Source organism: Oncorhynchus masou, unplaced genomic scaffold, assembly GCF_036934945.1.
Source record: "Oncorhynchus masou masou isolate Uvic2021 unplaced genomic scaffold, UVic_Omas_1.1 unplaced_scaffold_13___fragment_6___debris, whole genome shotgun sequence".
In the NCBI taxonomy this organism is placed as follows: domain Eukaryota; kingdom Metazoa; phylum Chordata; class Actinopteri; order Salmoniformes; family Salmonidae; genus Oncorhynchus; species Oncorhynchus masou.
Genome location: NW_027016670.1, coordinates 25,036 through 51,576, shown reverse-complemented (window position 1 = coordinate 51,576; position 26,541 = coordinate 25,036). Strand labels below are relative to the sequence as shown.

Genomic DNA, 26,541 nt, shown 5'->3' with positions numbered 1-26,541 from the left:
TTAACTGACTTGCCTGGTTAAAGGTAAAATAAAAAATAAATAAAAATCTGACATCAATGCAAATGTAATCAAACAGTTCACGAGAGCCCATGAGCTCATGTTGCACAACATTTCTACGGGCTATGCAATTGTGGAAGAAAACATGGTGATGTCTGCTAATAAAAAGACAAGGCCTATATTTATTTCTCAACTTTCCTAAAATTAAGCGAAATGCTTATATTTAAAACAGGAGTATAGCCTACCTGGCTGGCATGACAATAAACCGTGGGGAAAAGTGTCCGCCATTCGCTACTTAAGTGCCCCTGTTTCGATACAGTTGCATGATAATGGTCCATTCTAAATTGAAACAATTATTTAGTATATGTAAAGATCAGATTTAAATCAAGAATAGTCTAATGGGTGACAATATTAGCCTTTCACTTGTGAATGATATATTATCTCTTGTGAATGATGCCCAGCACATGAAACAATGCCTTTTTTTTGTGACTTTTTCAAATCATAGTTGCATAACTCGTAAAAAAAAATCTTGTCTGCTAAATTAACTAGTGCAGCCCACAGCTATTTGGCATAGCCACATAAGGACAACTCGGAGTATGCTATTCTTTTCTTCTGAAATAGACTACATTGTCTTTGTCTTCTTTAGACCTGTCTATAATAAATAATGGATTCATTGGGAAGGTGTAGGCTATATTACATGGATTTATTGGGCTTTTTAAAATTGATTTATTGGACTTTTGATTTATTGGGCTTTTAAAAAAGGCTTTTTAAAATTACTTTTTGGCTAATAAATCCTATGTGTGGAAGCTAGGAGATGCAAAATATGTTTGTTAATTAACGGTCAATTACCTTGAGACTGACCAGTTATTTGCTTAACAATCACTGGCTGACAATTCCGTGACCACAACAGCCTTAATCATGACTCCGTTCCATTACATTACACATTAAGTCATTGGACAAAGGTGTCTTCTGTAAGGTGCAGTTTTACCATCCCCTGACACTCTGTCTGAACATTAACATGCATCGCTTGCATGTACGGTTTTGGATCTTATCTTTCATTTCAGTAAGAAATGAAATTGATACCCACCTTAAAACGGTTAGTGTTCCCACATGGCCATATCTCCAAGTTACAGCACTTGTTTATGGAAAACAGACGGAAGACGAGCCGATCACCTTTGCTAATTAGTTCATTTGAGAACAAGGCTACCTAAATTCTACCAGCACGTTGACTGTGGTACCTGCTCAAGCAAAACACTGGACCACTGCTACTCTAAATTCTGCAATGCATACAATGCCCTCCACCACCCTCCCTTCGGCAAATCCGACCACGACTCCGTCTTGCTCGTACAGTCCTATAGACAGAAACTCAAACAGGATGTACCCGTGTCTAGAACCATTCAATGTTGGTCTGACCAATCGGAATCCATGCTTCAAGATTCTTTTGATCACTTAGACTGCAAAATGTTCCGGGAAGCCTCAGACAATGACGCGGCTAGGGACACTGTCTGGACCAGCAGCCTTACAAATGTTAACAAGTTTAAATGTCTTACTCACGTCGGGCACAGAGGAGGAGAGGGAGGGGCCGACGTAAGTAAGACATTTAAACGTGTTAACCTTTGCAAGGCTGCTGGCCCAGACGGCATCCCTAGCCGTGTCATCCGAGAATGCGCAGACTAGCTGGCTGGTGTGTTTTACGGACATATTCAATCAGTCACTATCCAAGTCTGGTGTCGCTAAATTCAAGATGGACACCATTGTTCCTTTACCAACGAAGGCAAAGATACCTGAACTAAATGACTATCGCTCCGTAGCACACACTTCTGTCATCATGATTAGTCAAGGATCATATCACCTCCACCTTACCTGCCACCCTAGACTCACTTCATTTTACACACCGCTCCATCAGGTCCACAGACTATGCAATCGCCATCACACTGCCCGATCCAATGTGGACAAGAGGAATACCTACGTAACAATGCTGTTCATGGACTACAGCTCAGCATTCAACACCATAGTACCCTCCAAGCTCATCATTAACTCAAGGCCCTGGGTCTCAACCCTGCCATGTGCAACTGGGTCCTGGACTTTCTGACGGGCAGCCCCCAGGTGGTGAAGGTAGGAAACATCTCCACTTCGCTGATCCTCAACACTGGGGCCCCACAAGGGTGCGTGCTCAGCCCCTCTCCTCTGAACTACCTGTTCACCCATGACTGCGTGGCCATGCACGCCTTCAACGCAATCATCAAGTTTCCAGACGACACAACAGTGGTGGGCTTGATTACCAACAGGCAGCCCATTTTGTCACAAAAAGATGCTCGACTATGCATATAATTGATAGCTTTGGAAAGAAAACACTCTGAAGTTTCCAGAACTGCAAAGATATTGTCTGTGAGTGCCCCAGAACAGGAGCTACAGGCAAAACCAAGATGAAACTGCAACCAGGAAATGAGCAGGATTTGAGGCTCTGTTTTTCATTGTCTCCTTATATGGCTGTGAATGCGACAGGAATGAGCCTGCCCTATCTATCGTTTCCCCAAGGTGTCTGCAGCATTGTGACGTATTTGTAGGCATATCATTGGAAGATTGACCATAAGAGACTACATTTGCCAGGTGTCCGCCCGGTGTCCTCCGTCGAAATTGGAGCGTCATTTTCAGCTGCTGGTATTTTTCCATGGGATTCTGAGACGAAAGCAGGCTTCCACGAACAGCATATCAATGAAGAGATATGTGAAAAAAACACCTTGAGGATTGATTCTAAACAACGTTTGCCATGTTTCGGTCGATATTATGGAGTTAATTTGGAAAAAGTTTGACGTTTTGGTGACTGAATTTTCGGTTTGTTTCGGTAGCCAAATGTGATGTAAAAAACGGAGCGATTTCTCCTACACAAAGATTCTTTCAGGAAAAACTGAACATTTGCTATGTAACTGAGAGTCTCCTCATTGAAAACATCTGAAGTTCTTCAAAGGTAAATGATTTTATTTATTTGGTTTTCTGGTTTTTGTGAAAATGTTGCGTGCTAAATGATACGCTAAATGCTAAGCTAGCTATCAATACTCTTACACAAATGCTTGATTTGCTATGGTTCAAAAGCATATTTTGAAAATCTGAGATGACAGTGTTGTTAAGAAAAGGCTAAGCTTGAGAGCAGGCGCATTTATTTAATTTCATTTGCGATTTTCAGAAATCGTTAACGTTGCGTTATGCTAATGAGCCTGAGGCTGTATTCACGATCCCGGATCCGGGATGGGTAGTATCAAGAGGTTTTAAACAACCATCACTAATGTAGAGAGGCTGCTGCCAACATACAGACCCAAATCACTGTGGACTTTTTAATAAATGGACTTAATAAAGGTATCATTAGTCACTTTACATATAATGCCACTAATGTTTACATATCCTACATTACTCATCTCATGTGTGTATATACTGTATTTCACACCATCTATTGCATCTTGCCTATGCCGCACGGCCATCGTTCATCCATATTTATATGTACATATTCTTATTCCGTCCCCTTACATTTTGTGTATAATGTAGTTATTGTGAATTTGTTAGATTACTTGTTAGATATTACTGCACTGTCAGAACTAGAAGCACAAGCATTTTGCTACACCCACATGTGTATGTGACAAATAAAATGTAGAGTTGATATAGCATGCTCCGAACACCTGTGTATAAACGTAACCCGGGAAATGGAGCGGAACATCCGTTTTGTCGGATGGAGGCATCCATAGCTGCGTGGATTGGTGCAAAACTGCTACAGTAAGTCAATATAATTGACAGAGTGTAAAGAAGGAAGCCTGGACAGAATAAAAATAGTCCTAAACATGCATCCTGTTTGCAACAAGACTCTAAAGTAATACTGCAAAGAATGTGGCCATGCAATTCACTTTTAGTCTAGAATACAAAGTGTTATGCTTGGGGCAAATCATATATAACACATTACTGAGTACCACTCTCCATATTTTCAGCATAGTGGTGGCTGCATCATGTTATGGGTATTGTTATAAACGTTAAGGACTGGGGAGGTTTTCAGGATAAAAAAGAAACCGAATGGAGCCAAAGAAGACCCTGAGTGGCAATTTTTGACTTAAATCTACTTAAATCTTCTTTGACAACAAATGCTTGTCTAGCAATGATCAACAACAAATTTGACAGAGCTTGAAGAATTTAGAAAATTATATAATGGAAAAATGTTGCGCAATCCAGGTGTGGAAAGCACTTAGACTTACCCAGAAAGACTCACAGCTGTATCGTGATAATCACAGTACATATTGTATCGGCACCTAAGTATCGTGATAATATTGTATCGTGAGGTCCCTGGCAATTCCCAGCCCTAGTGCATACTGTTTTAAACTTTTATTTGATTTTATTCAACTGTATTTGTTCCAATGAGTTTGCTCGACCTGTCAATGAGGTCCGACGTTCATTGATGACCAATACCTCCTAGACCTGATCAACACCAGGCACTTCAGTAGACGATTGATAACATACAAGGAAATGATGACATCTCATTCACAACATTGCTTTATAGGAACCCATGTGGATTGGTATTAGGAAGGCAAGGTTAAACATGTAGCCTAACCATAAGAAGATGTATTTGAATGGTGTCTCGTCTACATTACCGCTTAGTCAGACTGAGATGTGCTCCCCTCTGTTCGCTGCCTCGCCAAGACTTTAATCATGTCATTTTCATCATTACTCAAGCAATTTCACACAAGACTATTATCTGATTAGTCATGGTGGTTTAATGCATGTCTTTTCCTTTTGTTTCATAGATGCCAGGGCAACTGGGCCTAATTTTAGCACTGTGCTGCTCTGCTCTTGTACTCTATGATGTTTTGGGTCATTGTGGCAAATGTAGACCTGTTGTCTGCTGATAAATTGTTCAAACTGTCAATTTAGCTTTGGCCTATTTGTATTTTCATACATTCTGCAGTCTGTGCATGCATTGTGCTGATCAATTAATCATTCTTAGTGTTGTGTGTGTTTACAGGATAATCGCCATGTGTGGAGATTATTACATAGGCGGGCGGCGGTTCTCGTCCCTGTCGGACCTGATTGGTTATTACAGCTTCGTGTCTTGCCTGCTGAAAGGTGAAAAGCTGCTATCGCCCGTGGCACCCCCAGAAGTAAGATTTCATTGCGCTCGAGTAGAAATGGAAGTTAGAATTTCTTAGACACATACTCAATATATCTGGGAAATATCTACTTCCCCCTACACCCCAGGCCATATATCATAACCACTCTCAGGAGAGAAGCCAGGCAAAATGCTAATGAGTGGTGTGAGGCTGTGAAATCATCCTGGAGGGTGTCTGGTGGAATACTTTTAATTTGGAATTCCAAGGGGGGTTGAAGATGTGAAAATTTTGGTGGAGGCATGGGTTAATGTGCAGTTCTGTGTTTTTATTGTCTGCTCGTGTGTGTAGCCTGTGGAGGACAGGAGGAGAGTGAGAGCCATTCTTCCATACACCAAAGTGCCAGAGACCGATGAGATCAGGTAAGCCCTACAAGAAGCGTAAGACATTTGTGGAAGGTGAAATTGTGTGTTTGCCCTGTTGGAGATCACATTATCTGAATAGGACAAAAACAGACCTCTCCCTTTCATTTAGCAAATCCCAGCATGTGAACAGATGAGCCTGGCTATTCTTCATGTTGTCAGATCTGAGAAAATGTCTGAACCCTTAACACAGACACACTGCTAGCACAGACTTAGCTGGCTGGAAAGAACCATGCTATCGTTCTTCACAAAGGTGTTTGGTAGCTTACATGAGACACCTTGTGGAGAATGGCTGGTACGACACCCAAAGACTACCATATGATATATATATATATATATATATATTTATTTCAGTCGGAAATAAGCTGTAAAGCCTCAAGCGTCCGCACTGCCTTTAGATCTCATAACTAAATAGTTAATTGTAATTGAAAAGAACAAAGACTGTTTCTAGTGCATTATAGTGGGTTTTTGTGAAACAGAAGATGCAGGTGTGAGTTCATGTGTAGCAGCACATTAAGATGGTAACACATATTTTTGGCCCCCAGTTTTTATTTTTCTTCCCTCCTCTTCATGTCTGTTAGCTTCCTGAAAGGGGACATGTTTATCGTTCACAATGAACTGGATGACGGCTGGATGTGGGTGACCAACGTGAGGACGGAGGAGCAGGGCCTCATTGTGGAGGACCTGGTGGAGGAGGTGGTGAGTTGAGTACAGCACAATGTCTGCTCTGCACAGGTCTGGGATCAGCCCTAACCCGTAACCAAATTGCACTATTCCCTATGTAGGGCATTACTATATACAGGAAATAAGGTGCATTTTGGGACAGTCATGGTTTGCCATTTAAACATTTATTTTCTCAACCTTTTCTACTCAGCTGGCAATTGGAGTCTTTATGGGTCTATTCTCAGGTGTTTTCTTTTCCATTTGTTGTTACGTCTCCACTGATTTTGTTCGTGCTTATTTTCAGGGACGGGAGGAGGACCCACACGAGGGCAAAGTGTAAGTTCTGATTAGTCTTTTTCCTCTTAGGTTGCCATAATGTCTATATTTCATCAACACTTTTCTCAATACCCACCATTATCCAACCCCCCACAAAACATTCACTCAATAGGTGATATTAATTCCGGAAAATGGCTGTTTGGATATTTTTAGACAGCCTATCATTTGAGGTTCATTACGTCCCTGCCTTCTGGCTGCCTCGACATACGCAACCCATGTTTACCCTATCCTCTAGCCAAATTATGTTTTCATGTGGGGCACGAATGGGTAGGGAAGCTTGATTGAGAGCATACTGTGTACAGTATGCGCCGTTACTGACTTTGACATAATCCATGTTTGCATCTACACGGCTCAAAGAATTTCTAACAATAATGGTGTGACTCTGACCCAACACACAGTAAGGCTGTAAATGTGTGCTTGTTTTGTTTGCCGGCTTCCCAAAGACAGACATACAGTTGAAGTTGGAAGTTGACATACACCTTAGCCAAATACAATTAAACTCAGTTTTTCACAATTCCTGACATTTAATCCCAGTAAAAATTCCCTGTTTTAGGTCAGTTAGGATCACCACTTTATTTTAAGAACTTGAAATGTCAGAATAATACGAGAGTGATTTTATTTCAGCTTTTATTTCTTTCATCACATTCCCAGTGGGTCAGAAGTTTACATACACTCAATTAGTATTTGGTAGCATTGCCTTTAAATTGTTCAACTTGGGTCAATCATGTTGGGTAGTCTTCCACAAGCTTCCCACAATAAGTTGGGTGAATTTTGGCCCATTCCTCCTGACAGAGCTGGTGTAACTGAGACAGGTTGGTAGGCCTCCTTACTTGCACACGCTTTTTCAGTTCTGCCCACAAATTTTCTATAGGATTTAGGTCAGGACTTTGTGATGGCCACTCCAATACCTTGACTTTGTTGTCCTTAACTTCATGACTGATGTCTTGAGATGTTGCTTCAATATATCCATGTAATTTTCCTGTCTCATGATGCCATCTATTTTGTGAAGTGCACCAGTCCCTCCTGCAGCAAAGCACCTCCACAACATGATGCTGCCTCCCCCGTGCTTCACTGTTGGGATGGTGTTCTTCGGCTTGCAAGCCTCCCCCATTTCCCTCTGAACATAACGATGGTCATTATGGCTAAACAGTTCTATTTTTGTTTCGTCAGACCAGAGGACATTTCTCCAAAAAGTACAATCTTTGTCCCCATGTGCAGTTGCAAACCGTAGTCTGGCCTTTTTATGGCGGTTTTGGAGCAGTGGCTTCTTCCTTGCTGAGCGGCCTTTCAGGTTATGTTGATACAGGACTCGTTTTACTGTGGATATAGATACTTTTGTACATGTTTCCTCCAGCATCTTCACAAGGTCTTTTGCAGTTGTTCTGTGACTTGTGGAGTTGACTTGTGGAGGTTACATTTTGTTTTATCTGAGGTCTTGCCAGATTTCTTTTGATTTTCCCATGATGTCAAGAAAAGAGCCACTGAGTTTGAAGATAGGCCTTGAAATACATCCACAGGTACACCTCCGATTGACTCAAATGATGTCAGTTAGCCTATGAGAAGCTTCTAAAGCCATGACATCATTTTCTGGTATTTTCCAAGCTGTTTAAAGGCACAGTCAACTTAGTGTATATAAACTTTTGACCCACTGGAATTGTGTTACAGGGAATTATAAGTGAAATAATCTGTCTGTAAACAATTGTTGGAAAAATGACTTGTGTCATGCACAAAGTAGATGTCCTAAACGACTTGCTAAAACTATAGCTTGTTAATTAACAATACATTTGTGGAGTGGTTGAATAACCCGTTTTAATGACTCCAACCTAAGTGTATGTAAACTTCTGACTTCAGCTGTATGTACAATGTGAAAAATGAATTTTACAAATCCAACATTAAAGAAATTGTATTGTATCCGTTAATTAACTAAAGTTGCTTTGTTTTGTACGAGTAGTCGTGTGTTTGGAGTGAGATGATGTTAGGACTGACATTGGCCTCCCGGGATGTGCGTTGTGTTAAGAAGCAGTGCGGCTTGGTTGGGTTGTTTCGGGGGACGCATGGCTTTCGACCTTCGTCTCTCCCGAACTCGTACAGGAGTTGTAGTGATGAGACAAGATGGTAATTACTAAAACAAAATGGGAACTGCAGCGCAGTGCTAGTTGTTCCACCGAGACTCTGGGTTCGCGCCCAGGCTCTGTTGCAGCCGGCCGCGACCGGGAGGTCCGTGGGGCGACGCACAATTTGGCTTAGCGTCGTCCGGGTTAGGAAGGGTTTGGCCGGTAGGGGTATCCTTGTTTCATCGCGCACCAGCGACTCCTGTGGCGCAGTGCAAGGTGTTTCCTCCGACACATTGGTGCGGCTGGCTTCCAGGTTGGATGCGCGCTGTGTTAAGAAGCAGTGCGGTTGGGTTGTGTTTCGGAGGACACTTGAATTTTGACCTTCGTCTCTCCCGAGCCCGTATGGGAGTTGCAGTGATGAGACAAGATAGTAATTACTAAAAAAAATGGATACCACGAAATTGGGGAGAAAAGGTGGTTAAAATAACATTTTAATAAAAAAGAATTAATGACTTGCTGTTTGGCGTTCACCAATAGGATCTATCAGGTTGTGATTCATCATCGTAGACTCTGATCTGACCCTTCTAAAACCCCTCACCCCCCCTTTAAACCCAGCACATTATTGATCTGTCGGTTTTCTTTTCCCTCCTCTCTCCCTTTTTTTTATCTCAAATGGTCTATCATCCTCTCTGTAGTTGGTATCACGGCAAGATCAGCAAACAAGAGGCCTACAACTTGCTGATGACAGGTAGCAAGCACTATATTCATGTAGTAACCAAAAAAAGTGTTTCTTCAAAGTAGCCACCCTTTGCCTTGACAGCTTTGAACACTCTTGGCATTCACTCAACCAGCTTCATGAGGTAGTCACCTGGAATGCTTTTCCAACAGTCTTGAAGGAGATCCCACATATGCTAAGCACTTGTTGGCTGCTTTTCTGTCACTGCAGTCAAACTCATCCCACACCATCTCAATTGGATTGAGGTCAGGTGATTGTGGAGGCCAGGCAATCTGATGCAGCACTGCATCACTCTCCTTGGCCAAATATCCCTTACACTGCCTGAATGTGGGTTTTGGGTCATTGTCCTGTTGGACTATCATTTGTTATTCATCTAAGCGCAAACCAATGGTAGCCATGCTTCTTAAGTGTGCCTTGAATTCTAAATAAATCACTGACAGTGTCACCAGAAAAGCATCCCCACACCATCACACCACCACCTCCCATGCTTCACGGTGGAAACCACACATGCGGAGATCATCCATTCACCAACTTTGCATCTCCCAAAGACACGGCGATTGGAACCGAAGAGCTCAATTTTGGACTCATCAGACCAAAGGAAATATTTCCACAGGTCTACTGTCCTTTGTGCTTGTTTCTTGGCCTATGCAAGTCTCTTCTTATTGGTGTTACTATTTATTTTACCTTTATTTAACTAGGCAAGACAGTTGAGAACAAATTCTTATTTTCAATGATGGCCTAGGAACAGTGGGTTAACTGCCTTGTTCAGATTTCGACAGATTTCGATCTTGCAACCTTTCGTTTACTTGTCCAACGCTCTACCCATTATGCTACCTGCCGCCCCTGAACGTGTGTCCTTTAGAAGTGGTTTCTTTGCAGCAATTTGACCATGAAGGCCTGATTTCAGTCGCCTCTGAACAGTTGAGGTCGAGATGTGTCTGTTACTTGAACTCTAAAGCATTTATTTGGACTGCAATCTGAGGTGCAGTTAATTGCTGATAACTAACGTATTCTCTGCTGCAAAGGTAACTTTGGATCTTCCTTTCCTGTGGCGGTCCTCATGAGAGCCAGTTTCATAGCTCCTGATGGGTTTTGCGACTGCACTTGAAGAAACGTTCAAAACTCTTGAACTGTTCCGTATTGACTGACCTTCATGTCTTAAACAACAGTCCATCATTACTTTATCTTTGCTTATTTGAGCTGTTCTTGCCATAATGTGGACTGGGTCTTTTGACCAAATATGGCCATCTTCTGTATACCAACACAACTGATGGGCTCAAATGCATTAAGAAGGAAAGAAATTCCAACAATGCACAACTGTTAATTGAAGTGCAGTCCAGGTGACTAGCTCATGAATCTGGTTGTGCAAAGCTGTCATCAAAGCACAGGTGGCTACTTTGAAGAATCTCAAATGTAAAATATATTTAGATTCGTTGAACATTTTGTTTTGGTTACTACATGATTCCATGTGTTATTTCATAGTTTTGATGTCTTCACTATTATTCTACAATGTAGAAAATGGTCAAATAAAAACCCTGGAATGTGTAGATGTCCAAACTTTTGACTGGTACTGTATGTTTCAATACTGTCAATGTCAACCATCCAATGTTATTTCTCTCTCCCTTATTTAGTTGGCCAAGTGTCCAGCTTCTTGGTCCGGCCATCAGACAACACACCCGGGGACTACTCCCTGTTTTTTCGCACCAATGATAGCATTCAAAGGTTTAAGATATGCCCCACGCCCAACAATCAGTACATGATGGGGGGGAGATACTACAACAGGTATGTGTAGCAGGGGCACGTACTGTCTCCCAGTGCAGTAGTGATGAATCGAGATTTTTAATAGAATCAGAGAACCTGGCCTGTAAATAGTGCCGGGAGGTTTTCCTGGTCGTGGGATGTGGTCAGGAAATCCTTTTTGGCATTACCTGTAATCATACAGTATAAAGCTGTGGTGATATCCAGGTATACAGTTCCACATAGAAGTGGAGGTTATATAGAAATGACTATATAAAAGTCTGATGCGTTAGGAACGAGTATGGTGGTTAGTGCTGGTCATTAGAAATAACTGCTGTGCTCTCTGTTCTCTCTGGCAGTGTTGATGACATTATTGAGCATTATAAGAAAGAGCAGATCGTGGAGGGCTACAACCTGAAAGATGCTGTTTCAGTGCAGGTAAGCCTGAGTCCACTAACCTCCGTTGTGGTGCTACTCCTGTCCATAACAGTTTGAGACGGCTATAGATATACAGGTATTTAATGGTGTTGATGTGGGGTTTTATTGCCATTCGTGTATTTCAGCAACAGGAACAAGTGCTTTCAGACTTGGTGGACGGCAAGGAGATCTATAACACTATCAGACGGAAAACGAAAGATGCCTTCTACAAAAACATTGTCAAGAAAGGCTACCTCCTATTCAACAAAGGTACCCATATGTTTTTACGCTCAAATGCCTGTAAATGTAATCTTCCAGACCTTAGTCCATTTCTCTCTCTCCCACTTCTCCCTGAAGTGGTCACTGGTATACCACCCCTCATGGATTTAAAAGGCACGGATTGGTGTAATAATAAATATGATGCAAACTCCCCCCTGAACTTGAGAGGGAGTGAACAAGTGCAGGCAGATGGGAGGGAATTGGCCTCATGTCTTCTCCCCTCTCGTCTTCCTACCCCCAGGCAAAGGCAAGCGCTGGAAGAACCTCTACTTCATCTTGGAGGGGAACGACGCCCAGCTCATTTACTTTGAGAGTGAGAAGAGGGCCACTAAACCCAAAGGCCTGATTGACCTGAGCGTGTGCTCGGTGTACGGCGTGCACGACAGTCTGTTTGGCAGGTGAGACATTTCACCCATTTACCATTGATCCTAGATCTGAGAGAACATTGAATGGGACCATAACGAATCATTGCGACAGGACATAAGCCTATGGTTGTTTATTTATTTTTTTGTAGCCATGTTGGGCTGAGTCTTTTCTTTAAGTTCTTCTGTCTGAGTTTGATAGGAGTGCATACATTCGATTGGGCACGTGCTTGTTGAGTCACAACTATCTGCTCCTGTTTTTGTTTGCAGGCCAAACTGTTTCCAAGTTGTGATCCAGCACTTTAGTGAGGAACAGTACATATTCTACTTTGCTGGTGAGACCCCTGAACAGGCACAGGTTTGTACTGATCTGTCTCGCACACTCTTTCTCTCTTTGGGACATTCTTCAATCACACCTTTCTTTAATCTAACAGTGTTTTTTTTCCCTCTTTGTAGGACTGGATGAAATGTCTGCAGACGTTCTGCAGTAACCTTAGGAAACCCACCCAGCCCACTCCCAACAAGAGGCTCCGACAGGTACCAACGCACTGTCAAGTGCTATTTTTAGTGCTTTTATCTTTTTTTACACTGTGTTTCTCTTTTTATTTTTAACTGCGCCAAATGAAATTCCTTTGTTTGATATGGCAAAAAAAATATTGAATCTTGAAATCCAAGTTGGGCCTTCACTCCCCAAAGAAAACAGTTTAATTACAGATTTGGACATTTTAGCAGATGCCATTATCCAAAGCGTCTTACAGTGAACACATGTAGGTGGCCCATGCGGGATTCAAACCTACTAATTTGTAGTTCCAAGCAGCCGAGTCATCAGAAGCCCTGGCTGTGACTGACTGCCTGACTGTTGACCTGGTATGTGTCCCATCAGGTGAGCAGTCTGGTCCTGTACGTGGAGGAGGCCCACAAGCTGCCGGTGAAGCACTTCACCAACCCCTACTGCAACATCTACCTGAACAGTGTGCAGGTGGCCAAGACCCACCCTCGAGAGGGCCAGAACCCAGTCTTCACTGAGGAGTTCATCTTTGAGTGAGTCCTAATTCCATCTTCATTCAAAGTGTTATTGGCAATTTAGGGGGAATTGGGACATTTTTATTTGGCTTCCATACTGCACTTACTGATGTAATCATTGCCATCAGCTGTCCAATCATGTTTGGGTTCACTAAATTGACAGACAATATTGTTCTATTTTTTTTCCCCCCTTCAGTGACTTGTCGAGTGAAATCAACAGGTTTGAAATCAGCCTGAGTAACAAGACAAAGAAGAGCAAAGAAAGTGACATCTGTGAGTCTCTGTTCTACTTAGACTAGAGCTATGTCACGAAATCTAACAATCTCTTTATAATCCCATTCCATATTGATATGAGAAAAACAGCGTTTTATTGTCTGTGTTCCAATAAATGTTTCTCTTCCTCTGCTTCAGTATTCATGCGTTGCCAGCTGAGCCGACTGCAGAAGGGCCAGATGATAGATGAGTGGTTCCCTCTAAGCTCCCACGTGCCTCTGAAAGGCATCGAGCCGGGCTCCCTGAGGGTGCGAGCCCGCTACTCCATGGAGAAGATAATGCCTGAGGAGGAGTACAGCGAATTCAAAGAGGTCACACACACACTTATTAATGAAGATGATGATGGAGTCATTCATTAACTTCTCTAGGGTAGGGGGCAGTATTCGGGATTTATTTTAAAAGCATGCCCAAATTAAACTGCCTGCTACTCGGGCCCAGAAGATATGATATGCATATAACTGGTAGATCTGGATAGAAAACACTCTAAAGTTTCCAAAACTGTTAAAATAGTGTCTGCGTACAACAGAACTGATTTGGCAGGCGAAAACCTGAGAGAAATCCATTCAGGAAGCAGGGTTTTTGTTTTATAGTTTTCTATTCAATGCCATTACCGTATCCATTGACTTAGGACAGTTCCTATGCCTTCCACTAGATGTCAACAGTCTTTTGAAATTGTTTCAGACTTGTATTCTGAAAAATTACGGAGTAAGAGCAGTCTGAATGAGTGGACCCTGCTGTGTCAGAGCTTTTTCATGCGCGCAACCAGAGTGCCTTTCTTGTTTACCTTTTTATATTGACGACGTTATTGTCCGGTTTAAATATTATATATTATACTTAACGGATACAATTTGGATTTTTGGTCTGCCTGTTTTGACTGCGTTTGAGCCTGTGGATTACTGAAAACGCGCAAACAAAATGGATGTTTTCAGGTATATAAAGAGACTTTATCGAACAAAAGGAACATTTATTGAGTAAATGAATGTCTTCTGAGTGCAACCATATGAAGGTCATCAAAGGTAAGGGATTCATTTTATCTCTATTTCTGACTTGTGTAACTCTTCTACTTGGCTGGTTACTGTTTGTAATGATTTGTCTGCTATGTTCTCAAATAATCGTACGGTATGCTTTCGCCATAAAGCATTTTTTTAATTTGGATTCACAGGAAGTTAATCTTTAAACCTATGTAAAATATGTTTTGTTTTCTGAATTTTTATAATGAGTATTTCTGTATTTGAATTTGGCGCTCTGCAATCTCACTGGATGTTGGCCAGGTGGGACGCTAGCGCCCCACATACCGTAGAGAGGTTAATTAAGGATTACCATTAGTCAAGGTACAAAGACCAGCACTCGGTTGCAATAAGTGAGACACCAAAACATGGATCAGCAGTTAGTAACAAATACTGTATTACGTGTGAGGTACATAGTATGTGTCCTGGAAAAATACATGTCAAAATGATGGCCGCTTGTTTGACCATTGGTCACCGACATTGACTCTGTCTGGTTGTCTGTGTATCCCCACAGCTGATCCTGCTGAAAGAGTTCCATGTGATCTATGCTCTGGCCCATGTGTGTGGGCAGGATCGCACCCTGCTGGCCAGCATCCTACTGCGCATCTTCAGACACGAGAAGACAGAGGCCCCCTTACTCAGGACACTCAATGACCGAGAGATCAACATGGAGGGTAAGACAAAGACACACCTCTGCATGTTGTAGCGACATTGTGAAAGCCTACTTCACAATGATAAAGAGCCAATCTCCACTTTTAGATGCTTTGTGTTTATGATTCCAACATGAAAGCTATGACACACACACACTTGGCTGATGAGAAGTCCTCTCTCTCTGGTGGTTCCCAGACGAGGCGACGACCCTGTTCCGAGCGACCACGCTGGCCAGCACGCTGATGGAGCAGTACATGAAGGCCACGGCCACACCCTTCGTCCACCACGCCCTCAAAGACACCATCCTTAAGATCATGGAGAGCAAACAGTCCTGCGAGGTAAACAGACAACACATACACATTTTCTGACATGCAGAAAGGCTTTAGCCTTATTTTGTTTAGCCCAAGCTCTACCTACTCTATCAGTTTGGCAACATCTTACGTCTGTAAAGTTACTTGAGGCAACTCTTTCAGCAGAGAAGTGTGTGGGCAACAATTCGGCTATTCTTCACTTTATCTCAAGAGTGGAGTGGAACACTTGGCATTTATAACATCATATCAATACTTTGGCTACACAGAAGACAAAACAGTAACTCATGTCACAATGACACAGATTCACAGTGCTGTTGTGATCTCACAGGACTCTTCAGACTGACTGTCTCCTCCAGTGGAACAGAGGGCATTACACATTATCTTCCACAGTTGCTTTCAACAGTAAATTTTACTCTAGTGAAATAGTCTTATGTGGCCCATCTTGTTTTTGTTCACGAGCACACTTCTATCTGTATAATGAAACATCTCTCTTTCCTTTCCTGTTTTTCTGTGTCCCCCTCACTAGCTGAATCCCTCAAAACTGGAGAAGAACGAGGATGTGAATCTGAACCTAGCCCACCTCCTCAACATCCTGTCTGAGCTGGTGGAGAAGATCTTCATGGCTGCTGAGATCCTGCCCCCGTAAGCACACACCAATCCACGTTGCACATACCAACAAACTAACACGGGAACCATCCACATAGGGTTGGGGCGATGTATGAACTTTTGGCATATCGTCGATCGGGACTCATTGATTTGGACTAACAAAAGGACGAATCAATCCGTTAATTTGACTAGAATTCTGAAATGTCACTGTCTGTACTGTTCTGCTTTGTCAAGTGTAAATAGGCTATCATCTGTCATCGACGATGACGTCCCCATCGACGATGGCTGTCAATCATTATCGTCACCCGATGACATCATTCATCGGCCCAACCCTAATAAGTAAGGAAGTGTATATCCGACCGGCAGAACGAAAACTTAAGTTTAGGCATAGGGGTCGAAATTGAAGTTTAAGGTTAGGGAATAGTTAAAGTAACATTGGGGTTAGCGTAACGCCGCCATTCATTTTCTGCCGGTTAAATATACACTGCCATTTTAAATAACCATCTCCATAGTTTGAACCCTGTATATCATGGCATTCTCCTTCAGTCCATTCAATCTATTATGTCATCAGACAAACCAACAAATGAACTGAACACATTAAATACATCCATAGGCTAGCTTGAAGTTCATAAATTTCTATTTAAGTCATGTTCCAGTAAATTCAGTCTCTCTCTCTTCCATGACCCTTCCAGGACTCTAAGGTATATCTATGGGTGTCTGCAGAAATCAGTGCAGCAGAAATGGCCGACCAACACCACCATGAGAACCAGAGTCGTAAGGTAACTAACTGTACACACCATGGATCTACTTTGCCATCTGCAACCCTCATGGATCGGTAGCTCACAGCATTAGATCATTAGAAACCATTCTAGTGTTATGGTGCCTTTGGTCAAGGGGGGCCTATATCAGGAATGTTTGGGAAGCATTGATCTAACGGATACTTGTTTCGCTCTTCCAGTGGCTTTGTGTTCCTGAGACTGATCTGTCCTGCCATCCTCAACCCAAGAATGTTCAACATCATTGCTGGTGAGCCTTTAACCTTTGTATTTGGTATTGCATAAATTGATTATTTCTTAGCATGGAATGAAGTGTGTCCATACATTACTTAATTTACTTGTTCATCTTTTTTTGTAGACCCCCCCTCTGCAACAGCAGGCCGTACCCTCACATTGATTGCCAAGTCTGTCCAGAACCTGGCTAACCTGGTGGAGTTTGGTGCTAAGGTACGACCACCTTAAAGCTCCTACACTGTTCCGTGTAGGGACGTTTGCATCCCTGTTGTCTAAGCGCAATCCTCCATAGCTGTGCGTTGTACCTTGTTTCCATCCTTTTGGGAACAGTATTTATATCTTTACTTTCTAACATAGATGTTAATGGAGTGTGTTCCTCTTTTCAATCCAGGAGCCCTACATGGAGGGTGTGAACCCCTTCATCAAAAACAACAAACATAGGATGATCATGTTTCTGGATGAGTTGGGGGTAGGTTACTTGTTTCCATTTCTGTTAAGACACCGTTGGAAGTCTTTAGGAACCTGCAGACATGTGGCAGTTCTGTTCCAATGTCTAGGTCAGATGTTAACGTGCGTGTCCTTCACAGAATGTCCCCGACCTCCCTGAAGTTACAGAGCACTTTAGGACAGACCTGTCCCGTGACCTTGCAGCCCTGCATGAGATCTGTGTCTCTCACTCAGACGATCTCCGCACCCTGAGCAACGAGAGGGGAGCACAGCAGGTGTGTGTGTGTGTGGCAAGTGCATTCAACCAGTGATTGAAAGGCCAAAAAGTATTTTTGAATCTGTTAATGACATGATACCAAACATGCCATGATGATTGTAAACCATGGCTGTCTCATGTTTCTCTTTGTAGCACGTGCTGAAAAAGCTGCTGGCCATCACTGAGCTCCTTCAGCAGAAACAGGTTCACTATGCCATGTCCAACAGCAACAGGTAGTACAGCACTCCTCCCCTCTCCATCCACCCATCCCGCCTTTTCCTCGCACGGAGTTGCACATGGGAACCGACCAAGCATGCTCCACTCATCACCATGGCAACCCACCCCTCATCTCCGAAAGCCCCGCCCACCATCCCGCCAAAATTTCCCATGCCATGAGAACAGCAACAAAGAGAACCAGTACCTAAAACAATGCACCAGTGACAAACTGTTCATGATTCTGTATGTATCGTACCCCTTTTATTACAAGGGTCAAAGATTTTATTTCAAAGCGTCACATACCCAAGACATGTTTGCCATCTCCATTGAGGAAAGTCAAACCTGTTTCTTATAACTGGATTATGAGCGATAATGCTTTTTATACTGTAATTTGACTGATTCCTTTTATGGTTGTGACAATAGCCACAAAGTGCTGAAACTAGCGTTTCTTGTATGTCTTTTTTTTTTTTGGTTTTAGTTTGGAAATGTTAATACAGAAAGTATGTCAAATTCTCTTGCTGGAATCATGAGTATATAATTGAGACAAACTGAATTGTTTTGTTTTCCAACTGTATTATGTTTGTTTAGTTCAGTCTCAATGCCAGACAAGATACATAATCAAAGAAACAGCAGTACAGATTGTATCAGACATGCATGCACTTATTAAACTTTTTTGTAAAGTAGATAGTGGAATCTTTTCTTCCCCAGGTAACTGGTGTATTTCATGAGATTTAGAAGTGCAGCTCTGTATCATAGCGCACTGTTAAATAGTGTATTGAAGCTCTGCTCAGACACAGGATGCCCACCTAAACTTTTTCCATGGAATATTCAAGCATACAGTTACCACGTTATCACAAGAGAAACACATTTGGTATTTAATGGTTGACACCATAAAACAAGTACAAAAATAGGTTTATTATATTACAAGACCATAATGTATGGCCTGATAAGAACAAAGAAAAACACTAATGGTGGATTTTTTTCCCCCCCCACACTGGGTAAACCACCTGTGAGGTCATGAGACAATATTGCTGATCCTTCAGTGGCAAAATGGTTGGGTGATCTATTCAATCCATATGGCAGAAGTTCAGCGTTAGTGATTTAAAGGCAATGTTAGCAGAGAGTAAACGCTGCATATGTCAGCTGAATCAGAAATTCAGGGATCCAGATTGAATAAAGCACTAATTGTTTTCATAAGTCATCCAAATCTTCATCCGTCCACTCCTCCTAGAAAACACAGCAAGCTATTAATGACATGAAATGTAGAGGCACTGGTAGCCAAAATGTGGTTTCACTCACTTCTTCTGTCATGCGGGGCTCTTTCGCTACATGATCGTCATCCTCATAGCCTCGTTTTCTTTTCCTGTAGAACAGATTAAGATTTAACTGTCAGATGAAAGAGAGCACAATCTTTTGTTTGGGTGGTATATGAAGTATTGGTGACCGGTAGGCTAAAACTGACTGGATTTATGGAAGGTAAAGAATCATGGAAATCGGTCTGCTGGAAGCTGTTTTAGCAGGCCACATTTGTTAAACATGTTATCCCTTCAAGTCATGCACATCTCCTGTCCCATGTCATCTTCCATGACACCACGGTGAACACCCTGCAAAGTGACTCTCCGGAGTTCATATCCGATTGTATGGATATAGAAGGGGTAGGGTGGCAGTCTTATAAATGGCATTAAGATGTAACTGATCAATGTGAGGCCTTTTCAACAGCGTACACTTTGTCTTGCAGGACCGAGTGCACCATCATGGCATTGGCTGCCACCATCCAGGTAATGTGAATTCTACAAAGACTGGACGGGTTGGTCAGTCAACCAAACTGCCATCAAGCCCTGGACCGGAGACTAGGTGAATTTGTATTGAGCATGTAGCTTTCTGGATGTGTCGTCCACTATAGCTGACTGGATCTGGGAATCTCTTGCCAGTCCCAAAGCCCTGGAACAGACACTGGTGAAATAAGGAATAACTCCTTACCCAATGCTAGGTTGAACTATATTCAAGCTGAGAGGGCCAGACTGACATGAACAGGACACTGTTAGCCTATTTTGCTAGTTATATTATAGCTTACAGACAGCTAAAGAAAACTGAACTGGATCACCTATATGTTGATTGGCTTGGCCTTTGTCCTGAAATTGGGAGGGGGCCTGACTTGAACCCTAGAGACACTGCCTTTTCAACAGTGGAACCTTCCCAGTGGGCCTCGGGGCAGCGGTGAGCCAAACCATCGTAGCGATAACAACGATCTTCAGGGATATCTAACATAGCACCTCCAAGACACAAGCCTTAACTCACTTTACACCACTTGATTTCACAACCCTAACTCCAAAATGGCAATTTACAATTCACACTAGCTTCTTATACAGGTAACTGCCAAAATAGTGGAAACCCCTGGGTAAATGAGGGTTCTGGAGGCTCTTATGGTGTGTGGTGCATTTTCCTGGCATGGTTTAGGTCCACATCCACAGAGTATGAGTGGTCACAATGGTTTGATGAGCTTGTAAACGATGTAAGCCATGGTCGTCACCAGATATCTGGGAGATTCTGGAGCGGTGCCTGAGACAGCATTTCAACCACCAACAAAAACACCAAATGATGGAATTTCTCATGGAAGAATGGTGTTGCCACCCTCCAATAGAGTTCCAGATACTTGTAGAATCTATGCCAAGGTCGCATTGAAGCTGGCGGCTTGTGGTGGCCCAACATCCTATTAAGACACTTGGGGTTATCTTTATTTTTTCAGTTACCTGTATATAGCACTGAAGCTACTAGCTATATCTTTGGTATACTGCTTTGCCTGTTATATGACAAAACCAGTGTTTATGTATGATAGCTTATCATACAAACAGTTAGGTTAACATTTGTAAGAACTATTTGTAACATGTGCATGTATAACCCTATGAAAACTGCCGATGACTGGGCCTACATACAGTATGTGCTGCTCTGAGAAACTAAAGGAACTGAGAAATCCTCCCTTTAAGCCTGGGCACATCAACTGAAGCTTTCATATATTTGCAACTTCAAATGTAACCCTCACTAACCCACTTTCCTTGGTGATAACAAGCCAACACCACACTGACCAAGATAATTGATTAATTTTGTGCAGGCCATATACAGATTCACCTCTTCGTCGTTTGGATGAGAACTGGCTGACTTAGTACTGCTCATACAAACCCCTCTAAAAGTCAGACTCAATTTAGATGCACTGAAGAGTATACAGACTTTACAAACCTCACCCAAGTGTTCATAGACTTGAGATATGGGTGAGATTAAACCCCACTTTTCAAATATATAAAAATGTCAGCTGTGCTTCATGGAGCGCGAAACTGTTCTGCTTCCTCTTTATTTCATATAGCTGATGTGTTTATTTTTCTATCTGATAGACAGAACCGTGAATCTTTTGCATCTTATATATACACTTGATCGACCTGGCTAAATAAAAACTTAGTATGTATGGAGAAAGGTATTGCTGCTAGACTATTTATTATGAAGGGAGTTTGGATGAGTCCTGATTGTTATAGTCGTCTCAGAAGCCGGAATATCCTCTCGTTACCGGTCAGCCATTCCTATCACACAATATTAACCTGTTACTCAAGTCTAACAATTGTGTGCGTTTGTAACTGACAGATGCATGCACTCAAGAAGGCTATACGAACATGTTGGAGTTTGTGCCAAAGTCAGCATGGACCCTCTCCAGTTTCACTTTGTAAGCGTTCACCTCGTCTGGTTTTGGAAGTTCATACTTTTTCATGAGACTTTTTATCCCTGTATGAAAAGGAAAAACACATTAATGTTTGTCACTGAAACATGTTAAATGTTGCTTTGTAGAATGTTGATGTGCTGTCAAACAGATCAAACTTGCCACCAAGTGGTTGTAATTGGTAAATGCAACAATGCAGGCAAACTACTCACGTCTCATCGCGTCGTACATCTTTAAGAGAGTTTCTTTGTCCTCCTTCAGTCCCATACATTCGGTCAGATAGCTATAACAAAAAGGGACAACAAAACTAGTTCAAGACTAAATTGATCATAATTCATGAAAACAGATTGTGAGAATACTCCCCTGTCTACAATACACTATGGAAGAATGTTTTCACTTGCTGCTCTCTAAGCCATGTTCAGCCCATATCCCCTGGAACACGGCCTTGCTCTAGTCTAGAACACAGAGCCCTGTTAGTGGCCTACCTCTCCATGCTGAGGCCGGCCCGCGACGCACTGTTCAGGATGGCTGTCATGGCTATCTGAGATGGGGGAAACAGCAGCCCACTGTCTGTCAGGGTGACCCGCGTCAGGAAGTCATCAACACTCTTCCTCAGAGACTCTGGGTTCTCCAGAAGAGGGTACCTTGTCTGCGGAAAAGGTCACCAATAGACAGAGCTGTTGACTGAAGCCTTAGTTGGCACATAACCTGCTGGGTTTTCTATTCTTACAGAATCAACTAAGTCCACAACATGGCTCTTTCAATCTCAGCAGCATATAATTGCACAACACGCCACCAGGTTTATGTTCATCTGCTGTATCTCTACTGCGCATCATTGACCAAGTAAGTATCTCCATTTCCATCTACCCACCTTGATGTCTATGAGCAGGCCCTCCATAGGTCTGTAGGGGGTGTGCACCACCAGGTGGAAGTTGAGCTGCTGAATGAGGAGGAGCTCATACTCCAAAATCTGTTCAAGAGCCCTCTCCTGCCCGGCCGCACTCTCCTGCACAAGATTCCCCACAAACTGGGTGCTGGACACATTAAACTCATCCACCTTACAGGACAGGTAGGCACAGATCAGCCTGAAAGAAAATAAAAGAAAGCAAGAAGACAGGGAAGAGGTGGGCCAAAAAGGAATAAGGGTGGCAAGGAGATTGGGTGAGAGAAAAAAAGAGCAGAGGAGAGGAAGGTTGGGAGAAGGGAAAGACGTGACGAGAGAATGAGGGCGAGAGAGGTTATGTACAGTGAGTTCAGAAATCAAGTGTGTATCTGTATCTAAATAGGAGTTTCTCAACATAAGGCTCTGGGACTACTGGTCAAAGACAAGCCTTTTACTACTCACATGATTGTTCTGGGGTGGTATTCCATCAGTGAGTTGTTCAGGTAAAATCTCCGGAAATACATGATAGCTGTACCCTGTTGAGATGATTGCACTCTTAAGCCCCTTATATAAATTCAGGTGGTCTAGATCTGATTTACAGTGTACCCTTACAAAATACATACCACAACAGACTTGGGCATCACAGGCTTGAAAACATTACAGAAGTCAAGGAGTCTCTTCTCATAGTGTCTGAAAAGGACATTCTCCTCATGAGCCTCCAGGAACACGGCGTCACTAACCCCAGGCTTTATCAAGGCAGGGTCAAAGGAAAGGATGAGAGGGGGAACAACATGGGCATTAACAAACACAATGTTGGAAGCAGGTGGCAACTATAATCAAAGTTAAAAGATCCAATGAGACCATTTTTTTAAATGTCTAAATCAAATCATTTCTGTGTAGCAAGTACCAAGCAAGAATTTTGCTGGCAGTGGTCTGAGTGGGGAGTGGAAAACTTAAAATTAGCTGTTATTGGCAGAGAAGTTAGGAACTCTTTCTTATTGGTCTGTTAACTAGAACTAATTCACCAGGCAGTCCAAAGCCAAATATTTATTATAACTTACCCAAGACAGAACACAGCCTGTTGTTTTACAATAGGAGCAAATTAATCAGTGTGCAGAACAAGCGAGGAGGTGGGAAGAGCCAAGCACGAGATCCTATTGAATTATGCATCTATTTGCATAATTCCGTTAGGGAACGCATACTCTGAAGTGTGCAATAACTCAATTCGCCATTGCACTCCTAAAAACAGATTTAAAAAATAGATATATGTTCACTTTGGCAAGGGGTAAAGTCTACTAAACTTAGTCCATTCTGTTCGTAAATGATTTTAGTTTGGGGAACAGAAAATTGCATTGAGATCGATAAGAAAAATGCAGAATTTTGTTAAGAATCCATCTTTTCCCACTGGCTTTCTCACATCTGAGTGTGCAAACGTCAACCTGATGCATACACCATTATTCTCACAGTATTATTCCAACCTCCAAGTTGGAAGTTTACATACACTTAGGTTGGAGTTATTAAAACTCGTTTTTCAACCACTCCTTGTTAATTAACAAACTAAAGTTTTTGCAAGTCGGTTAGGACATCTACTTTGTGCATGACAATACATTTTTCCAACAATTGTTTACAGAAATTATTTAACTTATAATTCACTGTATCACAATTCCAGTGGGTCAGAAGTTTACGTACACTCAGTTGACTGTGCATTTAAACAGCTTGGAAAATTCCAGAAAATTATGTCATGGCTTTAGAAGGTTCTGATAGGCTAATTGACATCATTTGAGTCAATTGGAGGTGTACCTGTGGATGTATTTCAAGGCTTACCTTCAAACTCAGTGCCTCTTTGCTTGACATCATGGGAAAATCAAAAGAAATCAGCCAAGACCTCAGAAAAAAAATTGTAGACCTCCACAGGTTTGATTCATCCTTGGGAGCAATTTCCAAACGCCTGAAGGTACCACGTTCATCTGAACAAACAATTGTACACAAGTATAAACACCATGGGACCACGCAGCCGTCATACCGCTCAGGAAGGAGACGCGTTCTGTCTCCTAGAGATCAACGTACTTGTGTGAAAAGTGCAAATCAATCCCAGAACAACAGCAAAGGACCTTGTGAGGATGCTGGAGGAAACGGGTACAAAAGTATCTATATCCACTGTAAAACGAGTCCTATATCGACATAACCTGAAAGGCTGCTCAGCAAGGAAGAAGCCACTGCCATAAAAAAAGCCAGACTACAGTTTGCAAATGCACATGGGGACAAAGACCATACTTTTTGGAGAAATGTCCTCTGGTCAGATGAAACAAAAATATAACTGTTTGGCCATGATGACCATTGTTATGGAGGAAAAAGGCTTGCAAGCCAAAGAACACAATCCTAACCATGAAGCACGGGGGTGGCAGCATCATGTTGTGGGGGTACTTTGCTGCAGTTCACAAAATAGATGGCATATATCCAAAATTATGTGGATATATTGAAGCAACATCTCAAGACATCAGTCAGGAAGTCAAAGCTTGGTCGCAAATGGGTCTCCCAAATGGACAATGACCCCAAGCATACTTGGCTTAAGGACAACAAAGTCAGGTTATTGAAGTGGCCATCACAAAGCCCTGACCTCAATCCCATAGAAAATGTGTGGGCAGAACTGAAAATGCATGTGTGAGCAAGGAGGCCTACAAACCTGTCTCAGTTACACCAGCTCCACCAGGAGGAATGGGCCAAAATTCACCCAACTTATTGTGGGAAGCTTGTGGAAGGCTACCCGAAACGTTTGACCCAAGTTAAACAATTTAAAGGCAATGCTACCAAATACTAATTGAGTGTATGGTAACTTCTGACCCACTGGGAATGTGAGGAAGTAAAAGCTTAAATAAATCATTCTCTACTATTACCCTGACATTTCACATTCTTAAAGTAGTGGTGATCCTAATTGACCTACGACAGGGAATTTTTACTAGGATTAAAAGTCAGGAACTGTGAAAAACTAAGTGTAAATGTATTTGGCTAAGGTGTATGTAAACTTCCAACTTCAACTGTATGTCTGTCTTTGGGAGGCCGGCAAACAAAATGAACACACATTTACAGCCTTACTGTGTGTTGGGTCAGAGTCACACCATTGGGTGTATGTAAACTTCGTGATTTCCTGTGTTTTATATATACAGTTGAAGTCCGTTGTCTGCACCTGGCCTTTTAACACTAGCCTAATGTCAAATGTTTAAAATAATTTTACCTTCCCACTGGCAAGCATTTTGTTGCGATATTTCTGGTTGGCTTCATATCTCAGTTGTTCCAGACTTTCTTCATTGTCGAATGTCCAGTACTTTTTCTGTGAGCTAATGTGAAACATGGTGAAGCTCTGACTGCACATAACAGAAAATTGATTGTCAAATACTGTTACTTGAATAACAGTTACACAACATCACATGTGCATACTACGTTAGCAAGCCAACAAACGGATTAGCCTATGCTATAGCATGATAGTTCGTTGCCTGTCCAATAGAAAATATTATTGCTAGTTTAAAGAAGCAAGTGACGTTAAGCGGTAGCGAGTATTAAGCAAGCTGGTTGGCAACATTGAAGAAGAAGAGGCCCCATTCTTTCCTTACCTTTTAGCTAGCCGATGGTAGCTAAGGCGTTATTGCTAGCCGGCTGTTCGACTTGTTAGCGAAGCTTCTACTAGCTGTCTAATCAAACTCCAGATGATCCGTACAAACGTTATGATATAACTAACTTGCTATCTCGATAAACTATTAATATCTTTATGATTTTGAAAGTAACTAACTATCTTAGCAAGTAGCTTGCACATTCATATCAACAGCATGTCCATTGCGTAGTTGTACCGTAATATATGGTAAAGTGCGCAAATTGATATGCGCATGTAGGTGGGCAGGTGGCATTTATTGTCATGAAGCTTGACCCAGAGGCAGCTCTTAAGAGTGGTGAGTCGCTCGAACAGCCACAAAGTTAAAACAAACAATGTAAAACTGAACCTTAACCACACTGCTAACCCTAATGACTAAACCGAACCTTAAATTAAGACCAAAAAGCACATATTTGTGTTCATGAATT

At 42.2% G+C, this 26,541-nt stretch overlaps 2 protein-coding genes across 4 annotated transcripts in view; one reads left to right on the top strand and one right to left on the bottom strand.

Moving 5' to 3' along the window:
- LOC135539016 (ras GTPase-activating protein 1-like) overlaps positions 1-18,567 on the top strand; it is a 53,250-nt gene extending 34,683 nt beyond the window's left edge. For 2 of the 3 annotated variants that reach the window (XM_064964902.1, XM_064964901.1), the window contains 24 exons: positions 4,997-5,132; positions 5,430-5,500; positions 6,082-6,199; positions 6,468-6,499; positions 9,249-9,301; positions 10,921-11,071; positions 11,386-11,464; positions 11,590-11,713; positions 11,964-12,120; positions 12,355-12,442; positions 12,541-12,621; positions 12,968-13,125; positions 13,304-13,380; positions 13,519-13,691; positions 14,902-15,061; positions 15,234-15,376; positions 15,876-15,991; positions 16,190-16,294; positions 16,648-16,734; positions 16,914-16,981; positions 17,090-17,178; positions 17,357-17,434; positions 17,553-17,687; positions 17,822-18,567. In XM_064964902.1, coding sequence (XP_064820974.1) covers positions 4,997-5,132; positions 5,430-5,500; positions 6,082-6,199; positions 6,468-6,499; positions 9,249-9,301; positions 10,921-11,071; positions 11,386-11,464; positions 11,590-11,713; positions 11,964-12,120; positions 12,355-12,442; positions 12,541-12,621; positions 12,968-13,125; positions 13,304-13,380; positions 13,519-13,691; positions 14,902-15,061; positions 15,234-15,376; positions 15,876-15,991; positions 16,190-16,294; positions 16,648-16,734; positions 16,914-16,981; positions 17,090-17,178; positions 17,357-17,434; positions 17,553-17,687; positions 17,822-17,905 — 2,563 coding nt within the window. In that variant the 3' untranslated portion in view covers positions 17,906-18,567. The remainder of the gene's footprint in view (positions 1-4,996; positions 5,133-5,429; positions 5,501-6,081; positions 6,200-6,467; positions 6,500-9,248; positions 9,302-10,920; positions 11,072-11,385; positions 11,465-11,589; positions 11,714-11,963; positions 12,121-12,354; positions 12,443-12,540; positions 12,622-12,967; positions 13,126-13,303; positions 13,381-13,518; positions 13,692-14,901; positions 15,062-15,233; positions 15,377-15,875; positions 15,992-16,189; positions 16,295-16,647; positions 16,735-16,913; positions 16,982-17,089; positions 17,179-17,356; positions 17,435-17,552; positions 17,688-17,821) is intronic. The other variant, XM_064964903.1, reaches the window with a different exon arrangement.
- Positions 18,568-18,732: 165 nt separating this feature from the next.
- On the bottom strand, positions 18,733-26,336 carry ccnh (cyclin H). The gene is made up of 10 exons (XM_064964904.1): positions 26,079-26,336; positions 25,703-25,832; positions 23,094-23,216; positions 22,933-23,006; positions 22,459-22,672; positions 22,073-22,236; positions 21,800-21,870; positions 21,544-21,652; positions 19,184-19,247; positions 18,733-19,111 (listed from the first exon to the last, which is right to left on the bottom strand). Exons 2-10 carry the CDS (start codon positions 25,817-25,819, stop codon positions 19,076-19,078), a joined length of 972 nt encoding a protein of 323 aa, XP_064820976.1. The 5' UTR covers positions 25,820-25,832; positions 26,079-26,336; the 3' UTR covers positions 18,733-19,075.
- Positions 26,337-26,541: the final 205 nt, after the last annotated feature.

Coding starts and splice junctions, on each gene's coding strand:
- ccnh (XM_064964904.1), bottom strand. CDS start 25,819: ATGTTTCACATTAGCTCACAGAAAAAGTACTGGACATTCGACAATGAA. Junction 21,653..21,799: donor GATGTACGACGCGATGAGAC/GTGAGTAGTTTG, acceptor CTTTTCATACAG/GGATAAAAAGTCTCATGAAA. Junction 19,112..19,183: donor AGCCCCGCATGACAGAAGAA/GTGAGTGAAACC, acceptor TGTGTTTTCTAG/GAGGAGTGGACGGATGAAGA.